The following is a 23,718-nucleotide window of genomic DNA, read 5'->3' on the forward strand; positions in this document are numbered from 1 at the left end:
TTTTTTTCAGGCAACAGCTGGTAAGAGTAACCTAATCGTCACCAGCACAAGCCCACAAGTACCTCTTAGCCAACTTCACGACCCAGTGACATTTTAAAGCAAATGTAAACCTTTTGAGAAAAAACAGAAGCTTTTTTCATAACCCCTCCCCAAAAAAGCCACCCAAGAATTACTCTATTTTTTTCTGATTCACATTTATCAAGAAAAAAACAAGAATAAATTTCTCCTATTGAAAAATGAGGTAAAACTGAATTAACAGGAGGTGAAAAATGAGAAACATGTAGAACAGAGTAAGTCCATGTCAGTGGGGCCCTAGAGCAGAGACCTGAGAGCAGGGGAAGGGCCCTTCACTCACGTCACGTCCTGGGTGTTTCTGCACACCTGGTACTAGACTGGGCACCGGCACAGAGAGAGGACGAGGGTGTGGCCCACCACCCGGGGAAGTATCACTGGACCGATGATGCACAAACAGATGCAAGGGTGTTTCTACTCTGCTGTATAACGAGACTACTTAGGGAGTATCATTGAGTATTACAGAAGTACTCTGTGAGAAATGTGGGTGGCATTGAGCAGATTTAAGGACAGAGTGGTTGTTCAAATTTACCCGAGTCAGGAAAAGCTCCACGGGGTGGGAGGCATCACCCGAACACGGAACGACAGCTAGCGGTTCCCCACTATGTGGTCCGGTGAGGCAGGGCATAATCCAATAATCTATTTACATCTTTTCCGGAAGCAGACATTAAAGCCCTAGGGACTAAATTACAGGAGATTAAAAAAAATAAGAAGGATCAAAGGGTACATAACCAGAGACTACAGAGAAATGAGGTTGATTTATTGCTTACTACTGGCAATTTATGGCATTTTGTGAAGAGAATTAAAAGCGCTGTAAAAGCCATCGCTAATGTAATTACGGAAAAGAGCTTTCAGCTGTCAATCATGGCAACAATCACAGAAACGCCTTTACTAAATTCAGTTAAAAATATTTACAAATAAAGTAGGGAATATAGGTTAGCCGGTAGAAAAGAAAAATATTTAGCAAGGATGTTGTATATGCTTGGAACAGATGTATCATGTAATTATGATGCATTATTACTAGTAATTACCTCTGAGAGCACGTATAAATATGAATGGGAGATTTTTACCTTGTTGGAAATGGGAAGTAAACACTATATAATACACAATTTACACAATTACTCTTCAAACCTTCACAATGCCATCACTGGATAGGTTTCTGATAGGATTTCCCTATTACATTTTCCCCTGTTTCTCTTCCCTTCTTGAAGATATGACAAAATGCACCCTTCCACAAGGAATTTCTAATATAGTAATGACAGAATCATGTTCAAAAACATTCCAATAACTAGACAATAAGCTAAAACTAAGAAGATGAGATTTCACAGTGATAATTCACACAATGACAAAATTCAAAGGCGAACAGATGATTTGATTTTAAAACAGTTTACGTCTAGGCATAGAAACTGACTACCAATCCAACAGGAGCCCAAAGCATACGTTTCCCCGGAGCAAAGGGAGGGAGGAAGTAGTAGGTTCATTAATGGAAGAACCCTGATTTCCATGTCAAGCGTTCCCAACCCTTCCAACCCAGACTACATCTAGACTATGGCATTCATTTCAGGATAAAATGAGAGCCCGTCCGTTGATGAAGCAGGCTGGATAAAGCAACCTCTTAAAACCCTATCACAGGAGCAAGATCTTAAGAAATCTATAATTCTTAGTCCCCCCACCCCCCACCAAAATGATTTAGAGTTACGGCATTTTCATGATCTTTCAAAAAGTAACTTAATAGGTCAGGCTATCTATATTTACCCAGCATAAGGCGACACACTGAAGACAGACAGATATAACCAGGATTAGAGCAGAACTGAATTAATTAGCACGCCAAAAAAATGCAGATTAAATGCTATAAGTCTATCACTGGAAATAAATGAAAAAGTCATTAAATCACATTCCATCCATTCAAAATGTATACTGTATCAGTGTGGGTGAAGTGTAAATTTATTAAATCTCATTAAAAGTGTAAGCAAGATTGCTGTTTCCAGGCAATTTTAATCTATTAAAAGAGACTCAACCATGTTTAATGGCTTCGCCATTTCCAATGGTTCGCCATTCGTGGAATATAATGACACAGGACAATTTTATAGCCGTGAGAGCAAGTCCTACAAGCTGCTTCTCACTGACACTTTGTTAACAGCTCAAGTGAGTAGCAGAAAATTAACCTGTTGGTTTCTTTCACGATGCTGAATGAAGTTGGGGGTCAGAAAATTGCATTTCTTTTTAAAAACATCTCCATTTCATGAGTCCCCTTCTTCAGACTGTCCTTATTGCAATTATGCTCAAATAATGACATTTCAGTGCTTCATTAACTACTGAAGGCATGGACATTCTACTAATAAAAAGCAGTGAAACCTCTACTTTCTCTGAAATTTGCACTACATTGAATCCTATGATGAGTCTAGTTTTGATTTTTCTTTTCATCTTTTATTATCTATTTATGTAATACATCCTGAAGCTAGGGAAAGGTAGCACGTTCTAAGGCCAACTGCCATCTACCCTGTCTCACACGGTCCATGTGCCATGTGATGTGATTGCAGGACACCATGGGAAAAAGCCAGGGACAGGGCTTGGAAGTCACCTATTTTTAAATCTTGTTTATGGATTTCTCATCATTATTTCCATGTTCGCTGAACTCAATTTCCCATATCCTGAAATGCTCCAAGACCAGAACTTGGAGTATGATTTCTGTTCCTTCTGGACCTGACCAGAAAAATCCCTCAGATGTTTCCACACTTTCAGCCAACTGGAACATTCTAAGATGGCCTTTCCTCAAGTTCCCAGGGATGCAAGCCAGAAACGCGATCCTTAAGACAAATTGGGATCCAAACACGGCTTCAAAGATGATTAAAAGACTAGAGTAATTCTGGTGTAATACTGCCACATATTAAGAAAATGCTTGCTTGCTTGCTTTTTTTTTTTTTTTGGTAGATTTATTTATTTATTTATTTATTTGAGCGGGAGAGAGAGAACACCAGTGCAGGAAGGGGCAGAGGGAGAGAATCTTTAAGTAGACTCCCGGCTGAGCATGGAGCCCAGTGCAAGACTATCTCAGGATTCTGAGATCATGACCTGAGCCGAAGCCAAGAGTTGGATATTTAACCGACTGAGCCCCCCAGGCACCCCAAGAATATGCTTTCAGTTAATCTCTCAGGGTTCTTCCTTGAGCAGTATTATAATGTCTTCCTTGTATTCCCAATTTCCTTCTCTAATTCCTCTGTTAAGAACTTATTACCATGGGGCACCTGGATGGCTCAATGGGTTCAGCCTCTGCCTTCAGCTCAGGTCATGATCCCGGCGTCCTGGGATTGAGTCCCACATTGGGCTCTCTGCTCAGCGGGGAGCTGCTTCTCCCTCTCTCTCTGCCTGCCTCTCTGCCTACCTGTGATCTCTGTCAAATAAATAAATAAAATCTTAAAAAAAAAAAAGAACCTATTACTCAGTCTTTGATAATCTCACTAAATAATATTCACATAATCTATTTTTTTAACTGTGAAATGGGCATAGTGGTTTGACCTTAGAGGGCTGTTGGGACAATTAAATGAAACCATGTGTCCAGGTCAAGGCCTTGCTCATGGTAGCACCTGACGAACAGTAACTAAGGAGACAAGCCAGAACAAACACCCCCTTCCATGTAAGGACTACCACAATGGACTAGGTATTTGCCACCACGAATGTGGTCCTGCCCTTCTCCGGGACGGAGACTCATTAGCGGCAGACAGCTCCTTCATCACACGTCCTTCCCATTGAGCACAAGCTGGTGACTCGTACAAAGCACCTTCTCAAGAATAGTACAGTTACTGAACTGAAGAAGCTCATTTCTGAGAAATTCTTTGCTCCAGGAAACATGACACCAGATCTTTGTCCAAATTATAAAGAACATTTCATACCAGACCCACTTAATAATTTCTTCCCCTTGGAATTATTAAATTAGTGGTTAAGGGAAACAAAGCAGATGTACATATACTCTATATTTAGATGTTAAGAAGACTCTCAAAACATATTTTTTAAATTAAATTAATTTAAATTGTTATAGGATAGTGGTGAGAAGCAGCCATAGAAATTGAATATCGGTGGCACTTGTGAGATCACACTGCAGGACAGCAGTTCTCTTCAAAGAAATGTCTGGGGAAAGCTCAAGAGACCAAACGAGATGTAAAGTCTCCAGGATAATGTTCTTTAAGAAAATCAAACAAATTCTTATAGTGCCCAATGATCCTTCTCAGGAATAGAACATTGGGATCCTTTTTCTCATACAGACAAAATTATTCATTCTCTTCTGTAATTCAGTAATATGGGTTCAAGTTTAAAAAGCCAGAGCCATGGGAATAAAGTTTCAGTAATGCAAGAGGACTAAGTTCTCAAGGTCTGCTGTACATTGCCCTGTGGTTAAGAATATTGTATCATTCACTACGCTGTGAATTGTGTAAGACTGATGACTCACAGACCTGTACCCCTGAAGCAAATAATATATTATGTTAACTTAAAAATTTGTATCATACACTTAAAAACCCTTTAAAGAGTACATCTTATGTTAAATGTTCTTACCACAATAAAATTTTTAAAAAGTATCTACTTATGAGTGGAAAAACTGACAGACATGTAAAATCTAAGAAATACACAGTCACATATATCAAAAGGATTAGAGAGAAACCAAAAACAGAACCCATAAATAATTTATTAGATATTATTTCTATCTGTAAATGGGGGGTTACGAATAAGGGCTCTACCTGCACAAAACTTTATCTCCTTTTCAGTTTATATAAAATGTAAATATTATGTATAAAATAATATACAAACTATTTCACAGAATAATAAACTCATGGTATGGAAAAAAACTACAGAGCAGACTTGAGAGGTAATTAAATCACTAAAAACAGTTGCCGTAACTAGTCTCAGAAAGATCATAAGATAAGAATAATGTATAACCTACCAAGGAAGTGCACCTGAGTAGCAAACAATCCTTTCGATGTAAAAAGCTTATAAAATTTTCTAACACTTGTTTACTCAAATTCTAGTATTAGAGGTATTAGAGGTTGCATTTCTAGTAATCTCTAAATTAGAAAAATAGGAAAATGTGAGGTACCACAGATCCTAGTGTAATTCTCTGTGTATGTAGATGGAGATAGATTCTAGGACATAATTAATAAGTGGTAGTATTTCTGAAGCTGGCATTCAATGATCAACAGAGCACTATTCCATTCACTCACTCACTTATTTTGAGACACAAAACTTGAAATCTCAATCATTTTAAGGAGTTGTAGGTGTTGTTATAAGCATTCTCGATATTCACCATCATTAACACCACAGATGAGTCTGTCCTAACAAGGTACAGCTCTTGATCTCTCCTTCAAGGGAGAGAGTTAAGGGATTAATTTTCTTTTATCTGCTTGTCTCTGGAGCTAAGATCACATTTTGACTCCTCTGAACCTCCATGAAAAATACACACACCATCATAAAGGAAAAGTAAAAACAAACCAAGACAACCATGTGATTTAAACACAAATACTGTGATTCATTCCAGAAAAACACAATGTGGTGAACTCCAACTCCCTCTCTCACAAAACAAGGAAACACTGTGAAACACAGCAAAGGGTTCCCCATCTTATTTTTCAAAAGTTCCACAGAAACAGACCAACCTAATAAAAATCAGTCTTTAACCACCAACAAACTAGAAACTGAAAATTGTTATTTTCTAACAAATAGGACTCAATAAACTTATGAAGTCTCCTAATGACTTATTTCAAGATTGCCTAAGGCTCAACTTCACAGATACTAAAAAGCATAAATAAATAACTTTCTTACAAAGTACACCTGTAAGTTGAAAAAGGCAGCTTTTACTACATTTTCCTATCCCTAACAGGTCATGGAAATCAGATTTTCATTGCATTCTGAGGAGTGGAAACTGACTGCCAAACAAAGGGGCATGTCAAAGTTACGTTAGTGAGTTGAATTTTCCAGGGCACCACGTACTACATTCTAAGAGAACAAGGACTGATCAGTAGAATTACAGCTTTTGCAAAACTGTCTATCTCACAAAGTCATGAGCTCTCCAGGTGAAATCATATCCTCAGTGAAAAGAAAACGGTATCCAAGTTGATCCTCGTAACAGCATAGAATGCCTGTAAGTGAAGCCAGTCAGACTGAGAAAGACAACTATGGTATGGTCTCTCTCACATGTGGGATCTCAAGAAGCAAAAACAAACGCATCCACAAACATAAAGCGAGAACAGACACGTAAACCCTGAGAACAGACTATAGGATGCCAGAGGGGAGGGGAGAAGGCAAAGCGAGCAGGGGGGAGAGGGGATGCAGTGTCCAGAGTAATGGTAGCTGCCCTTTTGGTGAGCTAGGATCATGTTCAAGCTTGTTGTATCATCACACTGTACACCCGAAACTAATGTAATATTGTGTGTTGACTATACTCAGACAAAAAAAAAAAAATTAAAAACAAAACTGAGCACAGTGCTCCCTGTCGAGTGGTAAGCACAGTAAACGTCAGCTGATGTGACTGATAGACAAAAAGAAAAAGAAAAAGACAGGTACTACTCTCACTTCCTAAAACAGCATTATAAAAATAATATGGTATTATTTACCTATGAAGATCCTGGGGTGCCTTCTCTGAATCTGCAATAAAATATCTCTAAGAGGTCGTCATTTAAGATATTTTGGAACTCCCAAGCTCTGCAGAGCTGACTATCTCACAAGGCAACTCACTTTGCTTTAAATATATCTAATTGTTGGAAAGGTTCCCCTTAATCCTAAACCAAATCTACTCCCTTATCACCTACAATTCAATCCTGGTTTTGCCTTCTGAAATAAAGCAGAATAAATAGTATCCGTCTTCTATGTGATAGCTCTTCAAATATTTGAAGGCAGTTTCCACAACCTTATGAGTATTTTCACACAAGGCATTTAATATCTTTTAGTATCCCAGTATGGTTTGAATGATTTGCATAAATACGCACACACACACACTTTAAATATTAAACCACATTAAGAATGAATAACAGTCAAATTTAAGAACGAGAGTAGGGCTTAATCAAAACCACAACTTCTCTTAATTCAATTAGCCAATGTATGCTACATCAAAACCAAGATTTAATGATACAGAAAACCGCCAAGGAAACATTAAGTAAGTTTATTGGTAAAATGGAAACAAGTGGTAAAGTTACTTGTAAACATCAGAAGAATGTGATAGTTGCTGCAAAGAAAATGAGAGCGGACAAGAAAGGCCCACCAGCCAGAGCCGTGAGGCTGGCAAGATACACAAGTTTTTTTAAAAGTTACATTGCTCAAGGTCATCCCACTAGGGAATGACAGAGACAGTGTTTGAGCTTGGGAAGTTCTGTCCTGGAGCCTCCAATCTTAACCACACACAATACTGCCTCTCCACACCCATTCGGCGCTTGCTCAAGGAAGAGGCCCAACCAAGACATGTGTAAAGCTAACTCTTCCAATCAGAATCAGAATAATTATACACAGTCATAAAATCCACTTGAAAAAAAAAAAATCCACTTGAAAAAAAGAAAGACAACATAGCTTAAAGAACAACTTACAAGTTGCTACCGCAATCAAGAACTAGGCTGCGATGGGTGTTGTGGAACTCAGTAACGAGAAATCCCAGAATCCTTGAGGAGTAGAGACAAATGTGTCTGAAGGAGGAAAGACAATCCAGTTTATTGTGTTGCCAGGCCTCCACGGTCTTCAGGAAGACAGCCGTTATCTGCACCACCAGAGCTGTCTTCCTACCACACAAGTAACAGCAAGATCAGCAGGCTCTGGGGTCCTCCTTTGAGGAGTATGGGGTCAAGTTTACTGCGACAACTGTTGTGTGTTCTCTTAGGGGACGTATCCTGTGGTGTGGCTGTAACAACTCTGACATGCAGTAATGTTTGTCTAATGATCTTGGAGTCCTCCACCGGCCCCTAACTCAGCTGCTGCTCAGAGAAAAAAGGGAAATCCAAAGGCGCTGTTGGCCTTGCGTTCAAGTGCAGCAGCCCTGCTCCCATATAGGCACAGGAAAAAATTTTAAAAGAAATGAAAAAGTCTGTATACCAATAGCTCTCATGAACAAAGATGCAAAAATCCTTAACAAAATATTAGCAACCCCAATTCAGCAACATATAAAAAGGTTTATAACATGTAAACATGACCAAGGGGAATTTATCCCAAGGTTTTATTTTTAGTTCAACATCTGGAAATTGTTAATATCATATGTCCTATTAAAAGAATTAAGGGCAAAGCCATAAGACCATTTTAATAGATAGAGAAAATAGACTAGACACAATCTAAAACCTACTCATGATCAAAAGTCTCAACAAATTAGAAACAGAAAGAAATTTGCTCAACCTGATTAAGAACATATATAACTGGGTGCCTGGGTGGCTCAGTGGGTCAAGCCTCTGCCTTTGGCTCGGGTCATGATCTCAGGGTCTTGGGATTGAGCCCCGCATCAGGCTCTCTGCTCAGCGGGGAGCCTGCTTCCCCCTCTCTCTGCCTGCCTCTCTGCCTACTAGTGCTCTCTGTCAAATAAATAAATAAAATCCTTAAAAAACAAAAAAACAAAAACAAAAAAGACCCACTGTGTTATCACCATACAGTTAGCTATTTTTTTTAAAAATGGAGACAAACAGAAAGGCTAGAAAAAAATGTCTGGTCACAATTGATTCTTGAAAAGGTTGCAAAGCCAATTCAATGGTGAAAACATTTTTCTCAAAAACTGCTGGGACAACTGGAAGTCCATGTGCAAAAAAATTAAAAAATAAAAACAAAATCTTGGACCCTCGTGGTATACACAAAGCATGCCTCAAAATGAATCACAAATCTAATTATAAGAGTTAAAATTATAAACTATCTAGAAGAAAACAAAGGGGAAAATCTCTATGGCCTTGAGTTAGACTAAGACTTGTTAGCTATCAGATCAAAAACAAATAATAGAACCATCATAACACCTTTGTGCTTCAAAAGACAGTTACTTTTGAAGTCAATATCTAGTTACTTTTGAAGTCAATGTAATATCCAGCATGTATAGATTAAAAAAATATATAATTCAATAGGAAGACAAACAACACAGAGATAGGCAAAACATTTGATTAGACATTTAATCAAAGAAATTATACCAATGGCTAATATGCACAGGAAAAGATGCTTCACATCATTAGTCACGGGGCAAAGGTAAATTAAAACCCAAGATTCTACTTCATATTTACCAGGACGGTCATGGTCCAGAAGAGTACTAATACCCTGTATTGGTGAGAACGTGAAGAAACTTGAACCTGCCTATGTTGGTCAGATGCGAAACGGCAAAACCTCTTTGTCCGACAGTGAGGCAATTCCTTTAAAAAGTTAAACTTAGCATGACACAGCAATCCCTCTGTTAGGAACAGGTCTAGGAGAAATGGAAATGTATCCAACAGAAACACTCCCATGCACATGTTCACTGCAATATTATCCCTACCAACCCAAATCGGAAAACAATCCAGTGTCCGTCCACTGGTGAGTGGGTTAAAAAACAAAAAAGAACTGCAGTACGTTTGTGCACCAGAACACTGCACTAAAAAGGAACAGTTATTCATGTGTACGACATGAATAAACCTCAAAAACATTCTTATGCCAGATAAGAAAAGATGACATATTTGTGTGATTATATTTTTAAGAAACGTATACAGATGCAAACAGACCAGTGGTCGCTTAGGGTCAGGAGTGCAAGCGAGGACTGAGCACAGATGTGCACAGGAAACTCTGGAGGGTGATAAAATGTTCTAAGATTGTACTGTGAGAGTTGCACAATTACATACCTTTACTAAAAACCACTGCACCATAGACTTATGAAAAACATGCATGTGAATCAAGAGAGCACATTAAAAATGAGAAGGCAGGCAATGAATTCAAAACAGCTTTTCAGCTTTTAATTTCCTGAGACTGAAAGATATCAGCTAAAATGAAATGATTCTAAGTTAAAAACCAAAGGAGCAATTAAAGATTCTGAACAATTTGTGCCTAAAGGGGCCAGGCCTCCCCACCCAGAAGATACCATACTAGAACTCAGCAATGTCTGATCTATGGTACAAGGCAGCTCCTTTGTAAGTTCAAGGGTGCAATCTTTCCTGATAACAAAAATAAAAACACATAAAAAGGGCACTTGAAGCATGAAGATCACCGCAGGGAATATATAATTCACCAGGTAACATCGACCTTGTCCTCTGACTACACAGAATTCAGTAACTATACGGTAACCAAGCACTGTACAGGGATTTTAACATTATAGGTATTTTAAACTGAAAGAACCAGGATGAACTTCAGCAACACCTGCCTCAGAATCTGTATTTGTCCAACCTACTTGAAAAGGCAGCTTATGGTCAGGGAGCAATTCCAGAGAAAAATAAATAAGCAAACAAACAAAAAGTAAAGACCTGAATTGTAATTACAAAAGCAAAGCAAACTCCAAATAATTCTGCATGAAGTGATGTCTATGTTCTCTAATACTAATTTATAGAGAAAGTCCCAATGGCATTTTGTCCATCATGAAAATTATTGTTCAAGATTTGAAATTCTGTAGCAGAATGTTTTGACATGAAAAGAGGAGAAATGCTCACCTTTTCCCAAATTAAGTTAACATTGAAGTCAAATATGTATTTTTTTTTATTTATTTGACAGACACAGATCACAAGTAGGCAGAGAGGCAGGCAGAGAAAGAGAGAGAGAAAGAGAGAGAGAGAGAAGGAAGTAGGCTCCCCGCTGAACAGAGAACCTGATGCGGGGCTTGATCCCAGGATCCTGAGATCATGACCTGAGCCGAAGGCAGAGCCTTAACCCACTGAGCCACCCAGGTGCCCCTCAAATATGTACTCTTCACAGCCAGGTGAACTCTGTCTTCCAATGGTGTCATTATGGTATGGTAAGATTCACAAAAACATTTTCAATGTTTCAATCACCGTGTCAGAAGATGGGCCGTGTCCAGGAAAGAGAAAGGACTAGTTCGGAACCTGAGCTGACCACAGAAAATCAGAGGTTAATTCCTCCTTTATTCTTTGAAACTATTTCCAAGCATTTGTTTTGCAGCTTCTAATTAGTAAGACAAATATGACACTATTTCTAGGGATTAACAAAGAAATGTGTTGTGGTTAATGCCTTTCCTCAGTTCCCATCCTGAGAACAAAGGTAAGAGGAGTAACAAGGCCATGGCACCACTGTAGGGCTGATGCGCTTCAGAAGCTGGCTCCCTCCACAACGTTATTAAAGTTCTCTGAAGCGTTGCTACTAAGAAAAAAATGTCAAAAGAACTCATGTTGTTTATTGTTTCTCGAACCTGCTGCTATTTCAGTTTGCACCTAGGCAAACCAGCCCATTTTACTTTGGAACCCACTGGCACCACCACTGGTAATAAAAACTTGATTCCAAACTTCAGTGGATCTGAAAAGGAGACCAGTGATTGTGAAACAACTAACAGTCTATAAAGAAGCAGATCCCCAAGTTGTATTTTAGGGAGATGCTACGAGGTAGGCTTGCTATTTCTCTAAAATCATTAAAGCTACTGATGTCATGGTTTCTCCTCTAAGGCAGTAAGTGCGGAGAACAGATAGGACCAAGGCTGCAAGGGTGCAGAACGACAATAATGGCAGATGTGATGATCAACAAATATTCAGTGATCCACGCTGGGGCTGAAGAGAGAAAACTGTGACATGGACTGTCATTTAAACCTCCCAAATAAGTGTTTGAGGGAGGCAGCCTAAGCTGTCAGAGAATTACTTTAACCTAGTCCTGATAATAGGATGAGGTCTTCATGGTTGAGAAGTCAGAATCCCCTCTGCTTCTCTTTGAAATGTACCTGAATTCATTCAATCCAAGGGATGATGGATGTTTTATGACCCAATGACTTCCTATAAATGTACACATGTTCAAGATGACTTGTAAAGGGGTAAAAATAGTAATTATTCATCTAGGTTCCTTAATTTCCATATGTATTCATCTGAGGCTCAGATTATATGGACTTGCCAAAACCATGGGTGTAGAGACGCCCCTCCCCCAGGCTGCTGCCACTCCCCTCACACACCATCACCTTACAAAGCAGAGGAGGAGGCTGGGTGCCACTCCTCCAGTGTCTAACAGCCCTATTTACAAACACAGCCTCCTCCACACAACCAGGCTTTGGAATCTTTGTCAATGTTTGATTTATAGGACTAGACGGGAACCCTCAAACTGCACTTCAGACTCCAACAAATTTCTTCTTAAACGCACCATGATGCCTCAAAAGATTTAGGTAACAAACTTCCAAATTTTCAGAACAATGGTGAGATCTGAATGACCTAATGAGGCACAGCACAAATTAAAATAGATTGACAGGGCGCCTGGGTGGCTCACTTTGGTTAATCAACTGCTTTCAGCCCAGGCCATGATCCTGAAGTCCCAGGATCGAGTCCCGCATCGGGCTGGGCTCCCTGCTCAGCGGAGAGTCCGCTTCTCCCTCTGGCCCTCTCCCCTCTCATGCTCTCTCTCTCTAAAAAAAAAAAATCTTAAAGTAGATGGACAATACAACATTAATTCCCAATGCTGAATCTGTACTTTTTAAAATAATGAACAAATTCATTCATCTGTAATGCTTCACATCTGATAAGGGAAGATGATGAAAAGAAGTTGAGCTTTAAGGAAAGATAAAAACACAGCCATGCCATGTGGGAGGACAAGAAAAGAGAGAGAAGATGATGGAAGGCCTGGGTGATGGCTTAGAAGACATACAGGGAGCCAAATGATGGGATCCAAAGCTCGGCCAGTCCATCTGGAAGAGTCCCTCCTGCTCTTGGAACTCCGTTGAGTCGCAGCCTGCACTGATGACTGCGTCAGATGTCTCTCAGTGACATTCTCCCTTCTGGCAACCAACCATTCTGACTTTGTAACTCATCAGTGCACAATCGAGATGCGAATCCTCTGGAACCAGGATGCTGGCTTTCTGTTTCATTCCTGGATCACAAAACTGCTCACAAGCATGTTGTACCTCTCTAGTCTACAGTTAACCAACGACTGACGGCACAGCCTGGTGAAGATCGTGGTTTAGCAAACACTTTACAGTTCATTCTGCAAATGAATTACTGCCACTCAACTACATGAGTAGCTTCTAGGTTTTCATTTTCTGGGGTGTGGGTGTTGTGTGCTTTTTTTGTTTGTTTGTTTGTTTTTTGTTTTTTTGGGTTTTTTTGGTTTTTTTGACTGCAGGAGTGGTGGTTCATTGGTATTAGGGCATAGCCAAAATAGTTAAATTATCTTGAAAGCCTTCATTTTAGACCAAGGAATATCCTAAATCATTTTTTTTAAGATTTTATTTATTTATTTGAGAGAGAGACAGTGAGAGAGAGCATGAGCGAGGAGAAGGTCAGAGAGAGAAGCAGACTCCCCGTGGAGCTGGGAGCCCGATGCGGGACTCGGTCCCAGGACTCCAGGATCATGACCTGAGCCGAAGGCAGTCGTCCAACCAACTGAGCCACCCAGGCGTCCCTCCTAAATCATTCTAAAAATTGCCCTTTCTTATCAAGGCCCAGTCAACTGTTAGAAGCTTCAGACAACATGGAGTTACTTATTAACAAGAGCTCTTATGGGTAAAGCAATGAATATCAAGGTCAAACTTATCAACAGATCCGTAACTTTTAACCTTGATTCTCTTTCCTCTTTTCATGTGTTCAGAAAATGCAAATCTGGGATTTGGAAACAGTAATTCAAAAATGTTTCCCATCTGGCTAAGACTCCGTGCACCAACTTTATGGACCACAGCTTCAGTTTGGGCCAAAAACGGCTTCCCAAATGTCCCACGTGGCGAAGCCAGGTGAATGGACAGAAGCAGAAACACAGGGATGAGAGGACTGCCGCCTTCATTCTAACTAAAACCCCAGCCTACTGCTTTCTTTCTCAACTGCCACAGCCATGTTTAAGTTATAACTGCACCTTCTCAATGAGAAGAACTGTGCCTTATTATTGGAACTGGCAGGGGCCTTGGCATTTGAGTCATCATTTCACGATGCCGATCCCTTACCCTGGTATACAAATTAAACAGAAATACAAGCCAGATGAAATATAGAGGGAAAAATCTGAAACCATCCCTTTAAACTGAATTAATTTTTCTCAACTCTACAAAATATACAGAGCAATTAACATGGGTAATAATACCATCCACCTCGGGCACATTTTCAAAAATATTAACTTTGACTTCAAAGACCAAAACTGCTCAAACCCTTCTAACCAAACACTTCACTTCTGTAAAACAGAACAGACAGCTTTAATATTCTCTAAATTATAAAGATAGAATAGTTCCCCTTCTAAATCAACTGCAACTATGGGCAAAAACACACACTTAACAGCTTTCCTCTTTTCTAAACAGCTTCAAAAGTGGGTAGCAATCGCTAAACACGTAAATGTATAGAAAAATATGCACATGTGATTTAAAACTTGTGTCATCACATAGAAAAAAATAACAATTCATTCAGACTAAAATATCCAAATGTGCCTAGCTGGAATTTCAGGTTTAACCACAGGTGTTCTGAAATCACTGAACATAAATAATGAAAAATGAGAAATCACAGGACCCGGTCACCCTGAAGAAATGGGCATTGTTCCCTAGCTTGCAAGCATTTTGTTGAAAATTTTTCCACTAATTTCAAAATGATAAAAATCAGTTGTAACATGAATGCTATATAAAATCCTCAGAAATGTCTTGGGTCTGCTTCCAGGAGGCTTTTCCCTTGTTTACTTCTGATGGCACATGTTCCGGAAAATGGGATTTTTCATTCATTCATTTTAATCATCTCTACAACTCTCCCTTTTAGCCCAAACCGGCCTGTTCATTTCCAAAAGCCAACGGTTTCCCCCAGAATGCTTGGGAAGACGCTGAATCACCTACAGGAGCTTTACTGACCGGCTCCACGGGAAGCTGAACTCGCATACATGCATGCGTCTACTCCAGAACAGTAGCATCTTTATTGTTTACTATTGTATTTCAAAGAGTAATGATTAACTTTTCTTTACATTTCATTATTTTAATGCTGACTTCTCCTAAAATAAAAATTCACCTGAAGGAACACATTTGTGTAAACGGATTTAAGATTCACCTTTTAGCTTTTCATTTCTTTATAATTTATAACCCAGACTTTCCAAAAAGGGGCTTCCAAGAAATTCACAATAATTTAGTGGTCACTGTGTTCTCCACATAGCAGTCATGTTCTAAAGGAAGGAGTTTCTGTTTCAATACAAAACTCTACTTAGAAAAGAAGGCTTGAGATCGTCCCTTAGTTTCCCAACTTTTAGAAAATCCATTCTTTGGCAAACTGAGCCAAAAATAGGATATAAATCAGATGTTCCGCGATTATGAAATTTCAAGCAGAGCACATTCGAAGTGGAGCTAGCTTTTCACCCCCATTTCTTTTAGAAGACAAGCAGGACCCAGGATGTGGGATTTGGTTTTACCATCTGTCTTTTTAAGTTGACTTCAAAATCGGTGAACTAGTCATGGGCTTACAGTACCAGGTTTTTAGGGAGTCCTATCATTTCTGTAATTACTATGGCTGGTATTAATAAGTGTCTTCTTTTTATATGCAGAAATAAATTAATGGAAGAGGCAGACACTAGGCAAAATGGCTGGGAAGGAGGCCAAACCTTTCTACATATATCCAGCCACTAGTGACTTCCGAAATGGCACTTTAAGCTCTCTTGCCTAAATAATTAGCAGGACAGCCAGCCAGCGCGTAATTTACTGGAATAATTACGCACTCTTCCAGCTCCCGTCACCCAGTTCCAGCCCATGGCCACTTACCTTATCTTTGTTCTCAGTGCCACAAGCCTCGGGCTTGGTCCTGATCACGAAGGGGGTGGACAGGCGCAGCAGGACCCTGTCGAAGGCGGCCTGCACCCGCGGGGACACGATCTCGAAGCAGTCCTGGAACTGGAGCATTTTATGAGTGTCGCACCGCAGCTGTTTCCGCAGGCCTTCCCCCAGCTGGAGGACGGACATGTGCGGGTCAAACATCAGGTGGAACGGGAAAGCTCTGCAGAAGGTGCTGATGCTGATTCTGAGGTCCGCGGGCACGTGGGAGGAACCCTGGGGAAGGTTCTTCGGGACGTTGGTGTTTTCCCGTTCTTTGATAAGGAAAGTAAGACAGCTGCAGTTGCCGGGGGTCGAAGCGTCGGAGCCCAGCTTCTCAGCGGCCACCCGCTCCACGGCCACGTCCAGCCGGTAGATCTTCTTGGCTGCGGCCTTGATCATCCCCAGCATCGCGAACCCCACGGTGTGGTGGGGGTGGAAATAGTGCAGCATCAGGGCACGGTCGGGGAGCTCCCTGCACAGGAACGACGGCGACTCCAGCGTGGCCTGTCTTCCGCAGGAAGTTCTAATGTGTTCCAACAAGGCGTCGAAGCCGTTAAAGAAATCCTGCAAGGTGCCACCCACAGCTCGAAGGACTCGCTCATTCTCATCGAAGCATACAGTGAAGAACTCCTCGCCAAATCTCTCTTGGATTTCCTCAAACTTCAAACCTGGAGGTAAACAGGAAGGCAATGTTAGGGAAGTCGAAGAGAATTATCGAATTTATAACTTTTTTAATGCTTATCAAAGGAGATAACGAGTGAGAAGTATTGCCCTTGGGCCTACAGATTCCCAAAGTGATGACTTCAGTTTGAATTAGAGAAAGTAAATTTCATTTCATCTTCTGGAGGCTTCTAAGATGGAAAGGCGCATAAACTTCGGAGTCTTTTTGTTCATTTTTCAATAGTCTCATCTTTTTAGACCAGATTTGGATTCACAGCAAATCTGAACAAAAAAGTATGGATATTTTCCAGAGAACCCTCTCCTCACAAACACACAACTTCCCCCTCCCCCGCTATTGGTCCTAGGCCCCTGTGGTACCTTTGTTACCATCCATGAACCTACAGTGACCCAGTATCGTCTCCCAGAGTCCACAGTCTACATTAGGGTTGACTCTTGGTGGTGCACACCCTTGGGTTTGGATAAATGTGTCATGATCTGTGTCTACCATGAGAGCATCAGACAAAGTAGTTTTGCTGCTCTAGAAATCCTCTGTGCTCTGCAGACTCACGTGTCCCTCCCCTCCGCCTCTACAGCACAAACTGTCCACACGTTGCTCATCGAGCTGCTCACTCTTCTTCCCAATACCATGAAGCATTTGTTATAACTAGCATGAATAAGACCATCTGAACAATCTCCGTCTTCGTTAAAGCAACTTTTCAGAAGCAACTAGAGCACTGTTTCTCTATTGTGCCCATGTGCTATTACTATCTTGCTTATCAAAGTTCATTTGTTAAGTAGAATATATCATTCAGAGAAGGAACTTAATGGTACCTGAGTGTGGAAAGGCGTCAGATTGTCCAGTGTCAAGAGAAGGAATTAAGTCGGGCCCCGATGAGAGAGACCCAACAAGGAACTAAAAATGGCAGGCCTGTGGGCTGAGTTGCATTCTTCTACCCACAAAAATGAGAGTAGCCAAGAGGAGAGCAGTAATCTCCCCAGGAAGAGTTAAGAGCTTTTGTTTTCTCAGTTCATACTTCCACATATCATGGCCAAAGGAATTCTATGTTATAGCAATGGAATTATAACAAAACACACACACACAATGCTTCATGCAGAAATTAGAACCAGTCACACATGATCCACCCTTAAAGATGACCTGAGGAAAAAAGATGGAGGGAATTTATGGCCCGAAGAGGAAGTCTACAGTGCATATACAAAAGTTGACTGTGTAGGCAAAGGAATCCTCCACATGGAGTCATGCTACGGCTTCTCCTCGGACGTTGGCTGAAATCAATACATCTAAGTTCACATATTCATATTTTCTTGCCTCGTCTACTGCATCTTATGAGGAGGTCCTGAAGCTAGGGCAGGATTGGGAAAAGACACAGGTCACCTTGCTAGCATCCTGTTCAAGTGCAGAGCAGTCTGGGTTGCCTATGGCTTGGTTTGCTGTTCCTACTTTGTCATTTCTAGGGGTTCTCCCCACAGAAATTGGGGACAAATCAGTCAACAATAACCCTTGAAAAATAGTCAAACACATCAAATATTTTTTGAGAGAGTACTACAGAGTATAAACATTGTGAAAGCCAAGTGAAGAAGTCAGTTTGACAAAAAAGTCCTTAAAAGCAATGTGAAACGAAAGCAGTAGAAAATCTAAGTAAGAAAGAGGTCTTTTATTAAGAAGAATTTCACATTAAATTTTGGTTTCATAGATCTGACATGCAAGTCCAGCTGAGAAAGTCACCCATTGGGATAAAAATACGACCACACATCCTACGTGGTCATGGGACAAGACTGCCCTACAGCTGTGCTGAGTTCCCTAACAGTAATGCCAGCCCAGACTGATAATAATAGGGTTCTTCTGTCCAGTCCTCCAGTGTAGAAGGAAACAAGCCAGGTGGTTGACTCTCACTGCAATTTGGCTTCTGTTCCAACTGCTCTGATGAATCTACTTTTATAAATGCTTCAGCCAATACATGCTGTTCAATCCCTACCTTAGTTTACCATGTTTGTTGTTTTTCTTTTAATTTGACTCTACTGATCATCTCATCGTCCTAAGTCACCCTTCTCTCTAGGCTTCTAAAACCATGCTCTCTTGGTTTGATGACTGTCTGAAAATTCCTTCCAAAAGTATCTTCCTATGCCAAATCCTGGTATCACCATCACTGCATAACTAAAAAGTTCTAATACAAATTAAATGGATAGCTCTTCAAAGACTATGTTCTTGGTTGCTATTAAGTTTTTTCCTTACAAAAGTCTAATTAAGACTAAATTCCAGGGAAGCCTGGGTGGCTCAGTGGGTTAAAGCCTCTGCCTTCGGCTCAGGTCATGATCCCAGGGTCCTGGGATCGAGTCCCGCATCGGGCTCTCTGCTCAGCAGGGAGCCTGCTTCCTCCTCTCTCTCTGCCCGCCTCTCTGCCTACTTGTGATCTCTGTCAAATAAATAAATTAAAATCTTTAAAAAAAAAAAAAAGACTAAATTCCAAACAAAAATTCCTCTAAGCTGACTATACTTGATGAACTACAGAATCCAATGTGCCACTAAAAATATTTCATGGATTGCTTCTATTCTTTGAAGAGTTTGATCTTAAAAGGATTCAGGGTCTTTATGCATAGAAAAGGAAAAGAGAATTTCTTCTAACTTGCTTTTTTCATAACACTGAAAATGTCCTCAGAATTATTAAAGGACATGTATATATAAACATAATACGGTAAGCTTATGTTCTATTTCCAATGCCAGAATCCCCCCAAATCATCCAGAAAATAACAAGTAAATCCACCAGGGGCACAAAGTAAAAACTACTCTGAGTACAGCATTCCACCAGCTAGAAATCCTCACTGTCTTACAAAGCACTTCGGTACAAGGAATTCTTCAGTGATGACGCCAAGACCTAGGAGGATGCTAGAGAGACTTGAATCAATAAAGAGAAGCTGAAATATATTGAATATTACACTCAAATCCTATACATGGCGTTTCTATAAAATCACAATCCTTGATTAACTAACAAAGAATTTTGTTCTCACAATTATTATGGAACTGTACAAGATCATAAAAGAAGAAAAAACTTCCAGTTGGAAACATGGAAATCTAGCACACATTCGCTGTTACTCTTGCAAACATGCTATAAATCAATAGCCAGAACTTACATTTCAAACCTTGCAAATACCCTCCTTGACACATATAGACAACGCTCATCTTCTCCCACCAGAAAATGCTATGACAGCCTGACATTTGGGTCTATAAGAATACAATCCTCTAGGGGCAAAACTTACCAAAAAAACTGCTTTCAAGAACAAGTAAGTTAGAAGTTGGAATTGTAAATTACTGTTAATCCACCTCTTTATCAAAATGAAAAGCCTGAACGTGACATCCTTTAGCTGGAAATAATCTATTCACTGATGATATGAATCTTTTGTCCCTCATCTGCTCTCCGTCTGACTTCACACTGTGCACATCTTAAGGACAAGGACATCATCCCCTTTCTGTCTGCATACCCATCACTAACATAATGTCTGGCACACAGACACTAAGATTTCATTCATAGAAACTAAACTTGCCTCTCAGTGTTTGTTTGAAAATTTAATCAAGCTTTTAAAGCTCCAGTGTGTCACGTTTAAGGATACCTAGATGGCTAGACACATTCTTTTCTGATATGAGACTCTACAGATAATTAAATCACAGTGGGGTTAGGCTGTAACAGAGGCACACGGGAATACTATGAAAGTATGCAGACAAGAATGTCTGACTCTCTCCTGTGAGAGATAATGTCTGACAGAGACTGATAGAAAAAGCAGGTGTTCAAAAACCCAGTAATGAAGGAACAATCACATTAATGGATGGACACTAATGGAATACAGACGAGCAAGAGAAATGGAAGAGTCCGGCGTGATCAGGGAAGGGCAAACAGTAAGTGGGTAACATCCAGGGAACAGGAGTAAGGGGATGAGTTGTTACCTCATGAGCAATGTAGAGGCTGGACTGAAGGGAGCCAAGACCAGAATCAAAGACACCACCCAGAGGGAGGCTGCAATGTCTTTAAAAGATTATAGGAATTAGAGAAGTCCCAGTGAAAGGAATGTTAAGCGATGTCCCGAACATTTTCAAAGATCTCTTTACACCTTAAAAAATTCTTATCAGGTAGGTATTTTTGATTGTCCTCATTTTACACATGAAAAATGTTAAGAGATTTTTTCCCAAGTTCTCTCAAGGTGCCCAAGTTGGTCTCAAGGTGAAGTATGTCTAATACTACACCTTGTGAAATAAGCGCAGTGTCGAAAGAGAAAAACCTCTGGGTGGGAGGTGGGAAATGCATGTCTTGCTCAACATTGTATGATCAATGCCCAGCATTCTGCGTGACCTTTAGTAGGTGCTCAATAAATATTAACTAGATGTTGAATGAACTAATGCATCAATGAAGTCAACAGAAGAGTTATGAGGAAGAGTCAACAGTTATCAAATGCCACAGCAATGTCAAGTAAGGTAAGGACAGAAAACTGTAAATTGGATGGGTCAGCACTTTGGGGACCTTGGACAGCAATAACAGTGGAGGGGAAAGGGCAGAATACAGGGTGTAAGGGGTTAAGGAGTGGGTGGCAGATAAACAAATAGTATTCAGAATGTGAATTAATATTGCTAGGATAATAAAATTACTTACTTTGTAAAACTATAATAAATCTACCTCTAGACTTAGAAAATGGTGCTTTCATTGAGAACCAAGTAAATAGCAAGAGAAGGCACCGAAGATACAGCACAGGCTAGGATCTTGGCTCCTTCAGGGGAAGCTCTATCAATAAAGGAAGGTTTTTAAGTCCAGATCCTTATCACCCAACAAGGACACTGGTCTCCACTAACACAGAGAAACACCAAAGCAACAAGGGTATCCTTAAGCAGCATAAAGTTCAACCGAGGATGGGAAGTGCCTGGCAATTACATGCTTCTGTGACTGGCAGACACCCCATAATTTTTTTTAAATTATTTAGGCCTCATCAACCTAATATCTAAATAATGTAACTCAAGCACAACTACATCTTAAGTCCAAACTTTATAAAGAGATTTCACTACATATTAAGGAGATAATTATCTTTTTAGAGAAACAATTTTTTTCACCTCTACTCAGCTATAACTGACACATAACACTGTATAACTTTCAGGCATGCAGTGTGTTCTTTGGATATATTTATGTTGCAAAATGATTACCCTTGTTGTGTTAGCTAACACCTTCATCAGGTCACTTAATTCCCTTTTTTTTTTTGTAGTGAGAACATTTATGATCCACTCTTTTAACGACATTCAAGTATGTAATACATTATTGTTAACAATAATCACAAAGTTGTACAATCAGTTCCCAAAAAACCTACTCATCTTCTAACTGGAAGTTTGTACCCTTTGACTGACATCTCTGACATCTCCCCAATTCCTCTATCTCCCAATCCCTGGTGACCACCATTCTCAGAGTTTGGCCTTTTTAGATTCCACATACATAAGTGATAGCATATGGCACTTGTCCAGAAACAACTTTTTTATCTAGCTAGCCCCTAAGGTTTTTGTCAGCTAATTTGAGGACACTTCTATGAAACTATTATTCGAATATCATGCCGATCTACAAAGAAATGACTGAAGCTGATCTCCACCCAGAGGATATTTAACAGTCAATATTATACATATAGGTCTAGACAATAACAAAGGAGAAAGGCTCTCAACAAATCCTAGCGCCCAAATTCTAATTTTAAGAAAATTGTTCTTAATCTGATCCATCAATACAGTTTCATTTGAATCTCTGTTGGAGTGATATCAAACCTCTGTAGTTTCAGAGTACTCTGTCCTTAAGGAAGTAAAAATGCTAGGATAATAATGCAAGGAATGACCCTACCAATTTTGGTCTCAATCTATGAAGAGTTAAACAATCCTTTTCTACTATTTTGGAGACATGTCATTCTCCTTTTGATGACTCTGTGACATCTCTGTCCCCCTCCAAAAAAGAACACAACTTATGTTACGTATTTGTTTTTAAGTCTAAGTGAACTAAAATTAGTTAATGGTTTTAAAGTTTATGATATACTTAAAGAAAACAGGACATACACTCGGATTCTTAAAAAACAGGGTTTTAATATCTTTGAGCTATTAAAGAATTTGCTAAGAATTACAACAGGGGAGCCTCTAACAGATTTTACAATAATCCTTGAATACCCAAAGGAAGAGGCATTATCAGATGCATATTAAGTGCTTTAGGGACCAAAATATTTATGATAGTTAAGTCTCAAGTTTTTAATTTTGAGAATATGCGAAGATAGGCTTTAAAATATGCATAGCATATAAATTTTAATAGTGGGAAACATCACACAATGCAGATGAAGCCAAACTGAATATGTTTTTCACCCAGAAACCAAATCTAAAAATTAGAACATCATATGGATTGATAAATGCACTACACACACACACACACACACACACACACACACACACAGGACACTGACAGATTATCTTTAAATTTATAATATGAATGTTAAATAAAAGTTACTGAACTGACTCCTGTTGGGTACATTTTATCTATACTTTGGAACTAAACCATCTCAGTAAAATCCCGGGGCTGGGAAGCTGGAGGGAAACAGAGGAAGTAGTTGAAAGGAAGGAAGTAGGAGCATTCTGAAAGTCTCTTCTCAATGGCATTTGGGTGAGTAGGGACAAAATATAGTCTTAGGAGGAAAATAAGTAATAAATTGTTTTAAAATAATGAGAAAACATGTGGGTCTAATTTGAATAACAGCAGAAGGAAGATAACCAATAATGGGAAAGCAGAGGCAAACTTTCAAATTATGAAGGTAAAAAAATATATACATATGTTGATTCAGCTTCATCAATGGAGGGAAAAAATAACGGAAAAAGATGTAAAATAAATAATCAGAAATCAAGATGGAAGAAAGAAAATCAAGTAAATTACATACTTATGTAAATGTAAACAAATCCTCCCATCCAGGGGCAGGAAATCTCACTTCTCCCATAGGAGTGCCACTTACAGGAAGCAATTTAAAAAATAAAAGGTGGGCAGTAGGCAAAGAATTCCAAGAAACTACAAGCGAGGAGCGGTACTAATATCAAACAAGGTAGAATTAAAGTTAAAAATGTGAATCAGGATAAAGAG

At 39.6% G+C, this 23,718-nt stretch overlaps 1 protein-coding gene across 2 annotated transcripts in view; it reads right to left on the minus strand.

Moving 5' to 3' along the window:
• Window positions 1–23,718, minus strand: part of GUCY1A2 (guanylate cyclase 1 soluble subunit alpha 2) — a 332,057-nt gene that overhangs the window by 244,234 nt on the left and 64,105 nt on the right. For both annotated transcript variants that reach the window (XM_059179573.1, XM_059179572.1), the window contains exon 4: window positions 15,869–16,587. In XM_059179573.1, coding sequence (XP_059035556.1) covers window positions 15,869–16,587 — 719 coding nt within the window. The remainder of the gene's footprint in view (window positions 1–15,868; window positions 16,588–23,718) is intronic.

Source organism: Mustela lutreola, chromosome 1 (genome assembly GCF_030435805.1).
Source record: "Mustela lutreola isolate mMusLut2 chromosome 1, mMusLut2.pri, whole genome shotgun sequence".
NCBI lineage: Eukaryota > Metazoa > Chordata > Mammalia > Carnivora > Mustelidae > Mustela > Mustela lutreola.